The sequence below is a fragment of the Zalophus californianus genome, chromosome 12 (assembly GCF_009762305.2).
Source record: "Zalophus californianus isolate mZalCal1 chromosome 12, mZalCal1.pri.v2, whole genome shotgun sequence".
In the NCBI taxonomy this organism is placed as follows: domain Eukaryota; kingdom Metazoa; phylum Chordata; class Mammalia; order Carnivora; family Otariidae; genus Zalophus; species Zalophus californianus.
In genome coordinates, this window is record NC_045606.1 from 93,727,150 (window position 1) to 93,742,201 (window position 15,052).

Consider the following 15,052-nt stretch of genomic DNA (forward strand, 5'->3'; position numbering starts at 1 on the left):
AAGGATTAAGTGCATAAAAATGAGTGGAAAAGGTTAAATGGGTTACCATAGAAGGAAAGTGTGTGTGTGTGTGTGTGTGTGTGTGTGTGTGTGTGTGTGTGTGTGATTAGCCTTGGGATCTGGGAGTATTAATCTTTTTTCTCTTTTTCATTTTTCAGAGATCTTCAGATCATCTTTTATGGCAGTTCCACAAATCTTCGAGACTTTACTGGGGAGATTGTACCTTATGAGAGGATCATTATTCACCCAAACTTCACTGTTACCTCTCCTAAAGATGACCTCATGCTGATAAAGCTGCCTGTACCTTTTACCTTCTCCACCAAAATTTTTCAGTTGCCTACTCTCAAGAATGCAGTTAAAGATTGCTTGATTCACACTTGGTTAGACAACAAAGACTTTATTGGTGAGTGACAATCAAAAAGAAGAGTTAGTTCTTGGATATATTGACATCTTTAGGATCTCTAAGTAATTAGGGGAAGGAATTGGAACTTATAGGGTAGTGCCAGATTTCTACGCACGTGTGTAAAGCTAGAAACGGAACAACAGTATTGGCTTTCTAGAGTAGAAGTGATCTTAATTAGGGCTTTGGGAATCAAATCCTAAATCAAGGTGTTGCATGAATGTATCACATTGGCACACACCACAGGGGCTAGAATCTGAGATCTATGTTTGAGTATTGATTCTAACATTCATTATAGGTTTATGAACAAATTCTTTCACTTCTTGAATCTTAATTTGCAAATTGGTAAGAATCATATTTTCCCTTTACCTAACAGGAGTGATATTGTTATCAATTACAACAGCGGTAATAACTACCATTTGTCAATCACTACTTATGTACCAGGCATGAAGCATCCTATACATATTATATAGTCATCGTTATATATCGTGTAGATAAGTTTCCTTGGGATTTATAGCTTATAAGACAGGAAACTCAGACTCAGGGAAACTAGTTATTCAAGATCATGAACTTGGCAATGACAGAGCTTGGATTCAGATCTTGTTTGATGTGTGGAGTGTCTTCTCAGCAACCACCCCTTGATCCTGATCATCTGTCAGAGATGATAAATTGAGCAGGAGGATGTGTTTGATCCATGGTTGTTCATTCTTACTGAGAAGAAGCCCTGAAGGAGGAGGAGGCAGGGTGCCTTATGAAAAGGCAAACAGGAATCAAAGTCTCCTTATTTCCTGTGCTTAGGAAATTCAAACCATAAGCTGCAAAGAGTCAAGATTCAACTGAGCTCTAATATAAACTGCAAAAAATTACTGGGTGAAAAACTCCTTGAAGACATGTTCTGTATAGGACCCATGCTAGGAAGCCAAGAGCCGTGCCAGGTAAGTCTTCTTACGTCATTTGCCCCTAAGCTCAGTCTCTACTCTTTGTGTCTCTCATCCTTCTTCAAGGGGCTGGATTTTTCAGTCAGGCTGGGAGTTCAGAGAGTAAGGTGGCTGAAGAATGATGACTCTTTCTTCTCCACCCTGTGATAGAGATGAAAGAAACAGATTTTGGGGTGGAAAGCTATCTCCCAGCTACTGCTTGGAAATACCTGTGTAGGGATGACTGGGAGGTGTAGGAGTCATTAGTGCAATGGAAAGAAGCTTTCATATGGTATTCTTATATCTTGGATCCCTCTGCATGGCAAATGTAGTAGCTGTCATTGTTGTTCAGGTGTTGAGGAAATCTCAGGCGGGAAGGAATTTCTGATCCCTCTACTCTATCTGGCAGGTGGTCACAGCTGCACCAGCCATATGTGGTGGTGAATTACAAGGAATTTTGTCTTGGGAAACTGGATGTATTCTCACAGGATACACTGTTGTCTTCACTGACCTACACAGCTACATTCCATGGATCAAGAACATTATGTCTACAAAATAAGCTGATATAGAGCTCCATTGGCACCCTTACCTCCCAGCTGATCCACAGCAACCACATTATGTATCTCAGTCCCCATCTTTCCTAGGATCTAGGCTTGATTGGAGTCCCAAAAGAGATCGTTGATGACTCCTGGATGTTGGCATGACTCTAGTCTCTTTAACTGCTTCTTTGCTTATTCCTAACTCATGACTAAATGTTTTTGACATTGAAAACATGAGTGCTGGTCTCAGGAAGTGGAATTCACCCAGGAATCTTTTTGGATTCTACCTACGCAGATATTTCTGTTAAAATACTCTCTGCTTTATCTTAAGACTGCAAAAAACAAGTGGAAATGAGGGATAATAACTACCAGGAGTCTATTTGGGTAAAGTGTAACCATATAGCTGAGCAATAATTTGCCAAAAGTTGGTCAGATGATTAGCAATTTTTCTAATGACCAAGTGTCTCCTGTGTAAATGTGTGTGTGTGTGTGTGTGTGTGTGTGTGTGTGTGTGTGTGTGTGTGTATGGGTGGTTGTAGTTAGTTCCCATTAGTTACTTAAAAGATCTATAGAGTTCAGATTTGCTTAGGTTTACTGAGACCACCCAAAGGTCATTGTAATATTTGGAATAAATAAGGATTTCTGTATTTTGAACAAAAGCTGTAATGCATATTCATAAATGATAGGATGGGATTTTTTCCAATACATTTTCCTTCTGGTTTACTGCTTTTTATTTAAAATCACACATACATGCTTAAAGGGGCACAAAGTGGTGGAGTTCATGAGGATTTTGCCTCAGAACTTTCATACATGCCTCTGAATACACCTTCTATATGGTGCATGCACTCATGAGCACACACTTTCATCCACAAACACACTCAGAAGATGCTTGTTATTCCAAAAATGTGTTTTCCACATACTATTTTTCATTAATCAATGAGAGATTAAACTGATTTTAAACTAAAGCCTATCCATTTTCATATAAAATATTGAACATTCAAGAAATTTGTCTCTGAAATGTGAAATGCATTTTTGTTTTTCCCCATACTGTGAATTACTGGGATTTCTTAAAATTCAAATTGCTATCCAGTTGATTAAATCACCTATTTTTACAGATTCACAAAACCAAAACATTTTACTTTTTAAGACTCTGATGGGGATTAGAGATAATGTGGGAAGTGCGTTGTATGCAGAGGAACAATGTAGGAATTAGCAGCGGTTACTAATTTTGACAGTTTCTACCTCTTTCACCCTTTTGTTGCCTAGTTAATTCCCGCTACTTCTGGTTGCTAACAGTCCTTTTCATCCTTGCCATATGCCAGGTTGTGTATTGTCATCAGCCAACTGAACGAGTTGCAAGCAAACTTTTTACTGGGGTGATCTTCCTAACAACCTACCCTGAGTCCTGTTCTCTCTTTTCTGGCCTCAGGCTTACAGATCTTACTTTCTCCATTCCACTGGCATTGTTCCAGGCTGAGTCAGGTGTTTTAATTACAAGCCTTTTCTTATTGATTGGGTCATAAATTCTTTAATTTTGGGGCCTTTTTACTTCTTTATATCTTCTGGACTTGAGTTTTTTATGTATGAATTACCTTCTCTCTTTCTCATCTCATTCCTCAATTTGAAAAGGAAAAGGTAAGTCTATCCAGCTGTCTGTCTTACCTACTATCATCTATCTTTCATCTATCTATCTATCTATCTATCATCTATCTATGTGTCTATCTATCATCTATCTATCCAGCTGTCTGTCTTATCTACTATCATCTATTATCTATCATCTATCATCTATCTATTTATCATCTATCATCTATTATCTATCTATCTATCTATTATCTATCTACCATCTATCTATCTATCATCTAATCATCATCTCATCACCATCTGTGTATCTAACTGAGCCAGGACTGTTTATCACACTACTAATTTTTGAGTGTGTGAATACTTTTCTAATTATCCTATCAATTTCACCTAAACTCCAATTCTGTATATGATTGATTCCAAAGACTTTTGACTTTTTTCTTTTCTTCTCTCTCTTTCTTTCTCTCTTTCTTTCTTTCTTTCTTTCTCTCTCTCTCTCTCTCTTTCTTTCTTTCACTATTCTCCATTTTAAGTTAGTCTACTAAGAATTTCAGGTATCACCTCCACCTTCCTCTCCTGACATGCCGACCAACAACTGCTCATTTTCTTTCTGGTTCCTTTTTCCCTTCACATGGGCTAGGGGTAATGTTGCATGACTTTCTCTGTACTTTAAATACTTTTCATTTAAATGGATACCTGATACCAAGCTACAGATTTCAGTACCATAATTGGAGAACACAGGAATGCTTGCCCTGTTTGGTCCAGGGATGGCTTTTCTCTGCACTCTGGTTCCCCATCCTGTCTCCAACCTTATGATTCAGTCATGCCTGACCTTCAGATCAGGAGGATGGGGATCACCTTTTGGGTACATAATTTTATTTATATAGAGTACTTCAAAGATCCCTTCTAAACTCATGTGTATATGTTACATATTTGGCTTTTATTTACCCCTCAGTGTGATTATGGGTCTTCATTTCTATTGGTTCCCTGCATAAACTCTTTTTTTTTTTTTTTTAAAGATTTTATTTATTTATTTGAGAGAGAGAATGAGAGAGAGAGCATGAGAGGGGGGAGGGTCAGAGGGAGAAGCAGGCTCCCCGCCGAGCAGGGAGCCTGATGTGGGACTTGATCCCGGGACTCCAGGATCATGACCTGAGCCGAAGGCAGTCGCTTAACCAACTGAGCCACCCAGGCGCCCTCCCTGCATAAACTCTTGTAAGCTCACCATATTTATTACCACATACTTGCCTACCATTTACATGCTTCTGACATCACAACTTTTCTTCCTCAGTCCATGTCCTTTGGAAATATGTAGGGGATTAATACTCAGGTTCAGTAGACTATGATTCAGTTCTTGGCCTAGAATTAACAAACTGTAAATTTGGGAAATCAATGAGCTTTGGTTTTTAGATTTGCTTTATCTATAAACAAAAGAGTTAGACCTGATGATCTCGGTGGTGGACACTGTGACTGCCCTCCCAGCATCCACTCCACCCCTCCTCTGTTAGGTCACAGTCATACTCTAGGGTGTGGTCTGCATTGACAAACTTATCAGTGAACTCCCTGAGTTTGGTTTGGAGATGGATACATGATGCCGTTTGGCTTATTAAACATCAGTCCCTCTACATTCAGTGTTGAGATAACATTGTAATGAGCTATTGTTGAGACCTTGTTTTGGGCCTTGTGGCAGGTGAATGGGACAGAGCAGAGTTACTGCTGTCACTTGGCAACCAGCAGGGAAGCTGCCTGAGGATGAAGTGCGTCCACAGAGGAGGTCAAAACAAGAGAATTGCCCAGAAATGTAGCTGAAGTCCTGATAAAACCATTCCAGAATTTAAGTCTTCTCTCTGGATATTTTTTCGTTATATAATCCACTATGAAATTCCTCTCAGTGTTTAAGACAACTTGCATTGGGTTTTCCATTGCTATAATTAAAAATATCTCAAGTGATACAGTTTCCAAACTTCCTTCTGTCTCTGCCATCAATCTAGACCAATGTGTGCTAAGTGTTTTATATATTCATTCTTATTAATTTTCATGGAATACATGTGGAGTCATTTTTATTAGACACAAACATTCTGCATATCCTCAGATCTTCTCAGCTGCCTCTTTGTTTTCAAAGGCTTTGCCTGTCAGGCGCCTGGGTGGCTCAGTTGGTTAAGCGACTGCCTTCGGCTCAGGTCATGATCCTGGAGTCCCGGGATCGAGTCCCACATCGGGCTCCCTGCTCAGCAGGGAGTCTGCTTCTCCCTCTGACCCTCTTCCCTCTCATGCTCTCTATCTCTCATTCTCTCTCTCTCAAATAAATAAATAAATAAAAAAAAAAAAAAAAAAAAAAGGCTTTGCCTGTCTCCTTGATCATCCTGCTACCACATTTTTGGGACTCTCTAAACGGGCTGGAGGCTGAATTGAAGCTCTGAGCATGGATAGCTCTCATGCCCATAAGCTGAACGTATCCATGCCAAGTTACCACACTACTTTAAAGCTTGTATACAAAGGCACACTTTCAGGCCTTAGTTTGGGTTTTCTGAGTGACAAGGGGAGGATGGTATCATCATGAAATCTGAGTAGTTATAACCCGGGGTATGAACCTTGACCAATGAGAAATGAGAAGGGGGAGCCAGACTAACCCCCACTGCCCTCGCCCTTCCGTGGGCTGCTCTGAGGTGTGGGCTTGTCCCTCACCTCTCCCCGCAGCCCTGCTTCGTGTCTCTCCTTGCCTCACTTCCACGTGCTCCTCACCCTTTCTGCCCTGGTTTTGTAACTTTCAAATCATGGCAGGTCTTTAATCCTTGCCTCTGCCTCAAAAGGACCATTTTTATTCTAATAAGGCAACCAAAGTTCAGGGATGAGTTTGTTACTGGTCCACGGACTATCACTGTCCTGATAAGAGCAGCACTACAAAAGCCTTGGAGTCTTGAGTTCTTTTTGCCATCTCTGCCCCGTATCTTCTTCCTACAACACTCACTCAGTTCTTCTGGATGTGAGTGGTTGGGAAGATGTCAAAGGGACTTATAATTTATCTATTTATGTATTAAGTAATTTATACTTCATGGCTTTCTTTCTTTAGAGATCGAAGTATTTTAAGTTTTTTTTTATTATGTTCAGTTAGCGAGCATATAGTACATCATAAGTTTTTGTTGTGTTCAGCGATTCATTAGTTGCATATGACACCCAGTGCTCCTCCCAACACCTGCCCTCCTTAATGCCCATCCCCCAGTTACTCCACCCCCCCACCCCCACTTCTGTAACCCTCAGTTTGTTTCTCGGAGTCCAGAGTCTCTCATGATTTGTCTCCCTCTCTGATTTCTTCCCATTCAGTTTTCCCTCCCTTCCCCTGTGGTCCTCCGCTCCATTCATTATGTTCCACATATGAGTGAAACCATATGATAATTGTCTTTCTCTGCTTGACTTACCTCACTTAGCATAATCCCCTCCAGTTCTATCCATGTCGATGCAAATGGTGGGTATTCATCCTCTCTGATGGCTGAGTAATATTCCATTGTATATATGTACCCACCTCTTCTTTATTCATTCATCTGTTGAAGGGCATCTCAGCTCCTTCCACGGTTTGGCTACTGTGGACGTTGCTGCTATAAACATTGGGGTGCATGTGCCCCTTATTTTTACTACATCTGTATCTTTGGGGTAAATACCTAGTAGTGCAATTGCTAGGTCATAGTGTAGCTCTATTTTTAATGTCGTGAGGAAACTCCATACTGTTTTTCAGAGTGGCTGCACCAGTTCACATTCCCACCAACAGTGTAAGAGGGTTCCCGTTTTCTCCACATCCTCGCCAACACTTGTTGTTTCCTGCCTTGTTAATTTTTGCCATTCTAACTGGTGTGAGGTGGTACCTCATTGTGGTTTGATCACTGAACACTACATCAAAAGCTTATGATGTACTATATGTTGACTTAGTGAACATAAAAAAAAAAGAAAATAAAAAGAAAAAATAATTAACTGTGTGTTGGGGTAAATTATTTAAACCCTCTAAACCTCAGTTTTGTCATTCCAAAAAGGGGGATAATAATAATTAGTGACTAAGGGCTCAGACTATGGAGTTAGGCTGCTGACATTTGCATCCTGGCTTTATTACTTACAACTTATGAGAGTCTTGGTTATGTTATATAACCTCTATCTCACTTTCCTTATATATTAAAATAGAGATAATGCTACTAGTACCACATAGACGAGTTGTGGATTATATATTACATGTTATGTATCTAGTTCTTAAAAGATGGCATAGTACATAATAAGATCTCCATAAATGTTAGATACTATTTTAGGAATAGGATTGTTGAGTGGTTCAATGAGATAACCAATGTAAAGCATCTGACACATGATAGGTATGCAATAAATAGAAACCATTACTCGATATTAGATCCCTGAGAAGCACATCACCTCTTTTTTTGCTACCCCAAATTATAATAATTTTGCCTTGGAAATCAGTTTCTATCTTAACTGTATTTTATTTACAAAACTTTTGATGTAACTTAATTTTATTGAGGTATAATTAACATACAGTGTTACATTAGTTTCAGGTATACAACATATTGATTCAACAATTCTATACATTACTCAGTGCTCATCATGATAAGTGTAGTCACCAACTATTACTGTATGATGTTATTACAGTATTATTCACTGCATTTCCTATGGTGTACTTTTTATCTCCATGACTTTTTGTTTTATAATTGTAAGTTTGTACCTCTTAATCCCCTTTACCTTTATCTGTTTCACCCCTCCCCTGCCCACCTTCCCTCCGGCAACCACCAGTTTGGTTTCGCACATCACCTCTTTTTGAAGGTCACAACACATGTATACATGTATCAAAGAACATTTGGACTCTCAATTGGCAAATTTTTTTAAAAATTTTGTTTTATTATGTTAGTCACCATATAATACATCATTAGTTTGTGATGTAGTGATCCACAATTCATTGTTTTCGTATAACACCCAGTGCTCCATGCAGTACGTGCCCTCCTTAATACCCATCACCAGGCTAACTCATCCCCCCCACCCCCTCCCCTCTAAAACCCTCAGTCTGTTTCTCAGAGTCCATAGTCTCTCATGGTTCATCTCCCCCTCCGATTCCCCCCCTTCATTTTTCCCTTCCTTCCCCTAATGTCCTCCATGCTATTCCATATGTTCCACAAATAAGTGAAACCATATGATAATTGACTTTCTCTGCTTGATTTATTTCACTTAGCATCATCTCCTCCAGTCCCATCCATGTTGATGTAAAAGTTGGGTATTCATCCTTTCTGATGGCTGAGTAATATTCCATTGTATATATGGACCACATCTTCTTTATCCATTCATCTGTTGAAGGGCATCTCGGTTCTTTCCACAGTTTGGCTATTGCAGACATTGCTGTTATGAACATTGGGGTGCATATGGCCCTTCTTTTGACTACATCTGTGTTTTTCGGTAAATACCCAGGAGTGCAATTGTGGGTCATAGGGTAGCTCTATTTTTAATTTTTTGAGGCATCTCCACACTGTTTTCCAAAATGGCTATACCAACTTGTGTTCCCACCAACAGTATGAGAGGGTTCCCCTTTCTCCACAACCTCTCCAAAATTTGTTGTTTCTTGCCTTGTCAATTTTTGCAGTTCTAACTGGTGTAAGGTGGTATCTCAATGTGGTTTTGATTTGAATTTCCCTGATGGCTAATGATGATGAACACTTTTTCATGTGTCTGTTAGCCATTTGTATGTCTTCTTCAGAGAAGTGTCTGTTCATGTCTTCTGCCCATTTTTTGACTGGATTATTTGTTTTTTGGGTGTTGAGTTTGAGAAGTTCTTTACTGATCTTGGATACCAGCCCTTTATCTGTTAGTGTCATTTGCAAATATCTTCTTCCATTCTGTGGGTTGCCTCTTTGTTTTGTTGACTGTTTCCTTTGCTGTGCAGAAGCTTTTTATCTTGATGAAGTCCGAAAAGTTCATTTTTGCTTTTGTTTCACTAGCTTTTGGAGATGTATTTTGAAAGAAGTTCCCGTGGCCGATGTCAGAGAGGTTACTGCCTATGTTCTCCTCTAGGATTTTGATGGATTCCTGTCTCACATTGAGGTCTTTCATCCATTTTGAGTTTATCTTTGTGTATGGTGTTAGAGAATGGTCGAGTTTCATTCTTCTGCATGTGGCTGTCCAATTTTCCCAGCACCATTTATTGAAGAGACTGTCTTTTTTCCATTGCATATTTTTCCTGCTTTGTCGAAGATTATTTGACCACAAAGTTGAGGGTACATATCTGGGCTTTCTATTCTGTTCCATTAGTCTATATGTCTGTTTCTGTGCCAGTACCATGCTGTCTTGGTGATCACAGCTTTGTAATATAGCTTGAAATTGGGCAATGTGATGCCCCCAGCTTTGTTTTTCTTTTTCAACATTTCCTTGGCGATTTGGGGTCTTTTCTGATTCCATACAAATTTTAGGATTGTTTGTTCCAGCACTTTGAAAAATGTCATTGGAATTTTGATTGGGATGGCGTTGAAGAGAATTTGACGTCTTTGCCCATTTGAATACCTTTTATTTCTTTTTGTTGTCTGATTGCTGTTGCTAGGACTTCTAGTACTATGTTGAACAATAGTGGTGAGAGTGGGCATCCTTGATGTGTTCCTGATCTTAAGGGAAAGGCTCTCAGCTATTCCCCATTGAGGATGATATTCACTGTGGGTTTTTCATAGATGGATTTTATGAACTTGAGGAATGTTCCCTGTTTCCCTAACTCTGAAGTGTTTTAATCAGGAAAGGATGCTGTATTTTGTCAAATGCTTTTTCCTCATCAACTGAGAGGACCATATGGTTCTCTCTCCTCTTATTAATGTGTTCTCTCACATTGATTTGCAAATGTTGAACCACCCTTGCATCCTGGGGATAAATCCCACTTGGTTGTGGTGGATGATCCTTTTCATGTATTGCTGGATCCTATTAGCTAGGATTTTGTCCAGAATTTTGGAATCCATATTCATCAGGGATATCGGTCTGAAATTCTCCTTTTTGATGGGGTCTTTGCCTGGTTTGGGGATTAAGGTAATGCCTCATAAAATGAGTCTGGAAGCTTTCCTTCTGTTTCGATTTTTTGAAACAGCTTCAGTACAATAGGTGTTATTTCTTCTTTGAATGTTTGGTAGAATTCCCCAGGGAGTCCATCAGGCCCTGGTCTCTTGTTTTTTGGGAGGTTTTTGATCATTTCTTCAATCTCGTTACTGGTTATTGGCCTATTCAGGTTGTCAGTTTCTTCCTATTTCAGTCTTCGCAGTTTATAGGTTTCCAGGAAGTCATCCATTTCTTCCAGGTTGCTTAATTTATTGGCATATAGTTGTTGATAATAATTTCTAATAATTGTGTCTATTTCCTTGGTGTTAGTCATGATCTCTCCCCTTTCATTCATAATTTTATTAAATTATTAAATTTATCTTTTGGATAAGTTTGGCTGGTGCTTTATTGATCTTATTAATTCTTTCAAAGAACCAGCTTCTAGTTTCATTGATCTGATCTACTGTGATTCTGGTTTCTAATTCATTGATCTCTGCTCTAATCTTAATTATTTCCTCTTCTAATGTGTGGCTTAGGCATCGTTTGTTGCTTTTTCTCTAATTCTTTAAGGTGTAATGTTAGTTGGTGAATTTGGGATTTTTCTTTTTTTTTTAATTTTTTATTGTTATGTTAATCACCATATATTACATCATTTGTTTTGGTGTAGTGTTCCCTGATTCATTGTTTGTTCATAACACCCAGTGCTCCATGCAGAATGTGCCCTCTTTAATACCCATCACCAGGCTAACCCATCCCCCTACCTTCCTCCCCTCTAGAAACCTCAGTTTGTTTTTCAGAGTCCATCATCCCTCCTGGTTTGTCTCCCCCTCTGACTTACTCCCCTTCATTCTTCCTCTCCTGCTATCTTCTTCTTTTTCTTTTTTCTTAAAATATGTTGCGTTATTTGTTTCAGAAGTACAGATCTGTGATTCAACAGTCTTACACAATTCACAGCACTCACCGTAGCACATACCCTCCCCAATGTCTATCACCCAGCCACCCCATCCCTCCCACCCCCCACCACTCCAGCAACCCTCAGTTTGTTCCTGAGTTTAAGAATTCCTCATATCAGTGAGGTCATATGATACATGTCTTTCTCTGATTGACTTATTTCACTAAGCATAACACCCTCCAGTTCCATCCACGTCGTTGCAAATGGCAAGATCTCATTCCTTTTGATGGCTGCATAATATTCCATGGTGTATATATACCACATCTTCTTTATCCATTCATCTGTCTATGGACATCTTGGCTCTTTCCACAGTTTGGCTATTGTGGACATTGCTGCTATAAACATCTACCCTTCGGATCCCTACATTTGTATCTTTGTGGTAAATACCCAGTAGTGCAATTGCTGGATCATATGGTAGCTCTGTTTTCAACTGTTTGAGGAACCTCCATACTGTTTTCCAGAGGTGTTGCACCAGCTTGCATTCCCACCAACAGTGTAGGAGGGTTCCCCTTTCTCCGCATCCCCGCCAACATCTGTCATTTCCTGACTTGTTAATTTTAGCCATTCTGACTGGTGTGAGGTGGTATCTCATTGAGGTTTTGATGTGGATTTCCCTGATGCCGAGCGATGTTGAGCACTTTTTCATGTGTCTGTTGGCCATTTGGATGTCTTCTTTGGAAAAATGTCTGTTCACGTCTTCTGCCCATTTCTTGATTGGATTATTTGTTCTTTGGGTGTTGAGTTTGATAAGTTCTTTATAGATTTTGGATACCAGCCCTTTATCTGATATGTCATTTGCAAATATTTTCTCCCATTCTGTCGGTTGTCTTTTGGTTTTGTGGACTGTTTCCTTTGCTGTGCAAAAGCTTTTTATCTTGATGAAATCCCAACAGTTCATTTTTGCCCTCGCTTCCCTTGCCTTTGGCGATGTTTCTAGGAAGAAGTTGCTGCGGCTGAGGTCGAAGAGGTTGCTGCCTGTGTTCTCCTTTAGGATTTTGATGGACTCCTGTCTCACGTTTAGGTCTTTCAACCATTTGGAGTCTATTTTTGTGTGTGGTGTAAGGAAATGGTCCAGTTTCATTCTTCTGCATGTGGCTGTCCAATTTTCCCAACACCATTTGTTGAAGAGACTGTCTTTTTTCCATTGGACATTCTTTCCTGCTTTGTCAAAGATGAGTTGACCATAGAGTTGAGGGTGCATTTCTGGGCTCTCGATTCTGTTCCATTGATCGATGTGTCTGTTTTTGTGCCAGTACCATACTGTCTTGATGATGACAGCTTTGTAATAGAGCTGGAAGTCCGGAATTATGATGCCGCCAGCTTTGCTTTTCTTTTTCAAGATTCCTCTGGCTATTCAGGGTCTCTTCTGGTTCCATACAAATTTTAGGATTATTTGTTACATTTCTTTGAAAAAAGTGGATGGTATTTTGATGGGGATTGCATTGAATGTGTCGATTGCTCTAGGTAGCATTGACATCTTTACAATGTTTGTTTTTCCAGTCCATGAGCATGGAACATTTTTCCATTTCGTTGTGTCTTCTTCAATTTCTTTCATGAGTATTTTATAGTTTTCTGAGTACAGGTGTAGGGTCAGGTTGTGTATTTGAGACCTTTCTTGTTTCTTGAGAAAGGCTTGTATTGCTATATACTTTCCTCTCAGGACTGCCTTTGCTGTATCCCAAAGATTTTGAACAGTTGTGTTTTCATTTTCATTGGTTTCCATGAATTTTTTTAATTCTTCTTTAATTTCCTGGTTGACCCATTCATTCTTTAGTAGGATGCTCTTTAGCCTCCATGTATTTGAGTTCTTTCCGACTTTCCTCTTGTGATTGAGTTCTAGTTTCAAAGCATTGTGGTCTGAAAATATGCAGGGAATGATCCCAATCTTTTGGTACCGGTTGAGACCTGGTTTGTGACCTAGGATGTGATCAATTCTGGAGAATGTTCCGTGGGCACTAGAGAAGAATGTGTATTCCATTGCTTTGGGTTGGAATGTTCTGAATATATCTGTGAAGTCCATTTGGTCCAGTGTGTCATTTAAAGTCTTTATTTCCTTGTTGATCTTTTGCTTAGATGATCTGTCCATTTCACTCAGGGGGGTGTTAAAGTCCCCCCCTATTATTGTATTGTTGTCAATGTGTTTCTTTGCTTTTGTTATTAATTGCCTTATATAATTGGCTGCTCCCATTTTGGGGCCTAGATATTTACAATTGTTAGATCTCCTTGTTGGATAGACCCTTTAAGTAGGATATAGTGTCCTTCCTCATCTCTTATTACAGCCTTTGTTTTAAAATCTAATTTGTCTGATATAAGGATTGCCAGCCCAGCTTTCTTTTGGTGTCCATTAGCATGGTAAATGGTTTTCCACCCCCTCACTTTCAATGTGGGGGTGTCTTTGGGTCTAAAATGAGTCTCTTGCAGACAGCATATTAATGGGTCCTGTTTTTTAATCCAATCTAATAGCCTGTGTCTTTTGATTGGGGCATTGAGCCCATTTACATTCAGGCATGTATGTAAATTCATACTGTTGGAAGGTATGAATTTAGTGCCACTGTATTGCCTGTAAGGTGACTGTGACTGTATATTGTCTGTGTTCTTTTCTGGTCTATGCTGCTTTTAGGCTGTCTCTTTGCTTAGAGGACCCCTTTCAATATTTCTTGGAGGGCTGATTTCGTGTTTGCAAATTCCTTTAGTTTTTGTTTGTCCTGGAAGCTTTTTATCTCTCCTTCTATTTTCAATGACAGCCTAGCTGGATATAGTATTCTTGGCTGCATATTTTTCTCGTTTAGTGCTCTGAAGATATCTTGCCAGTCCTTTCTGGCCCGCCAGGTCTCTGTGGATAGGTCTGTTGCCAATCTAATGTTTCTACCATTGTAGGTTACATATCTCTTCTCCCGAGCTGCTTTCAGGATTTTCTCTTTGTCTCTGAGACTCGTAAGTTTTACTATTAGATGTTGGGGTGTTGACCTATTATTATTGATTTTGAGAGGGGTTCTCTATGCGTCCTGGATTTTGATGCCTGTTTCCTTCCTCACATTAGGGAAGTTCTCTGCTATTACTTGCTCCAGTATACCTTCTCCCCCCCTCTCTCTTTCTTCTTCTTCTGGGATCCCAATTATTCTAATGTTGTTTCATCTTATTGTATCGCTTATCTCTCGAATTCTGCCCTCGTGATCCTGTAGTTGTTTCTCTCTCTTTTTTTCAGCCTCTTTATTTTCCATCATTTGGTCTTCTATATCGCTGATTCTCTCTTCTGCCTCATTTATCCTAGCAGTTAGTGCCCCCATTTTGGATTGCACCTCATTAATAGCCTTTTTGATTTCGACTTGGTTAAATTTTAGTTCTTTTATTTCTCCAGAAAGGGTTTCTCTAAGAACTTCCACGCTTTTTTCAAGCCCAGCTAGTATCTCTAAAGTCATGATTCTGAACTCTAGGTCCGACATCGTACTAATGTCCGTATTGAGTGGGTCCCTGGCTGACGGTACTACCTCTTGTTCTTTTTGCTGAGGTGATTTTTTTCGTCTTGTCATTTTGTCCAGAGGAGGAGAATAGATGAATGAGAGAACAAAATGCTAACAGGTTAACAACGTCCCCAGCAGATATACTGTATACAAATCAGGAA

At 39.5% G+C, this 15,052-nt stretch overlaps 1 protein-coding gene across 3 annotated transcripts in view; it reads left to right on the forward strand.

Annotated features, from left to right (window-relative positions):
• Positions 1-15,052, forward strand: part of LOC113912003 (probable inactive serine protease 58) — a 46,746-nt gene that overhangs the window by 21,181 nt on the left and 10,513 nt on the right. For 2 of the 3 annotated variants that reach the window (XM_027575004.2, XM_027575006.2), the window contains exons 3-4: positions 159-403; positions 1,199-1,335. In XM_027575004.2, the coding sequence (XP_027430805.1) occupies positions 159-403; positions 1,199-1,335 (382 nt within the window). Of the gene's footprint in view, positions 1-158; positions 404-1,198; positions 1,336-1,726; positions 2,321-15,052 lie in introns of those variants that run through there. The other variant, XM_027575005.2, reaches the window with a different exon arrangement.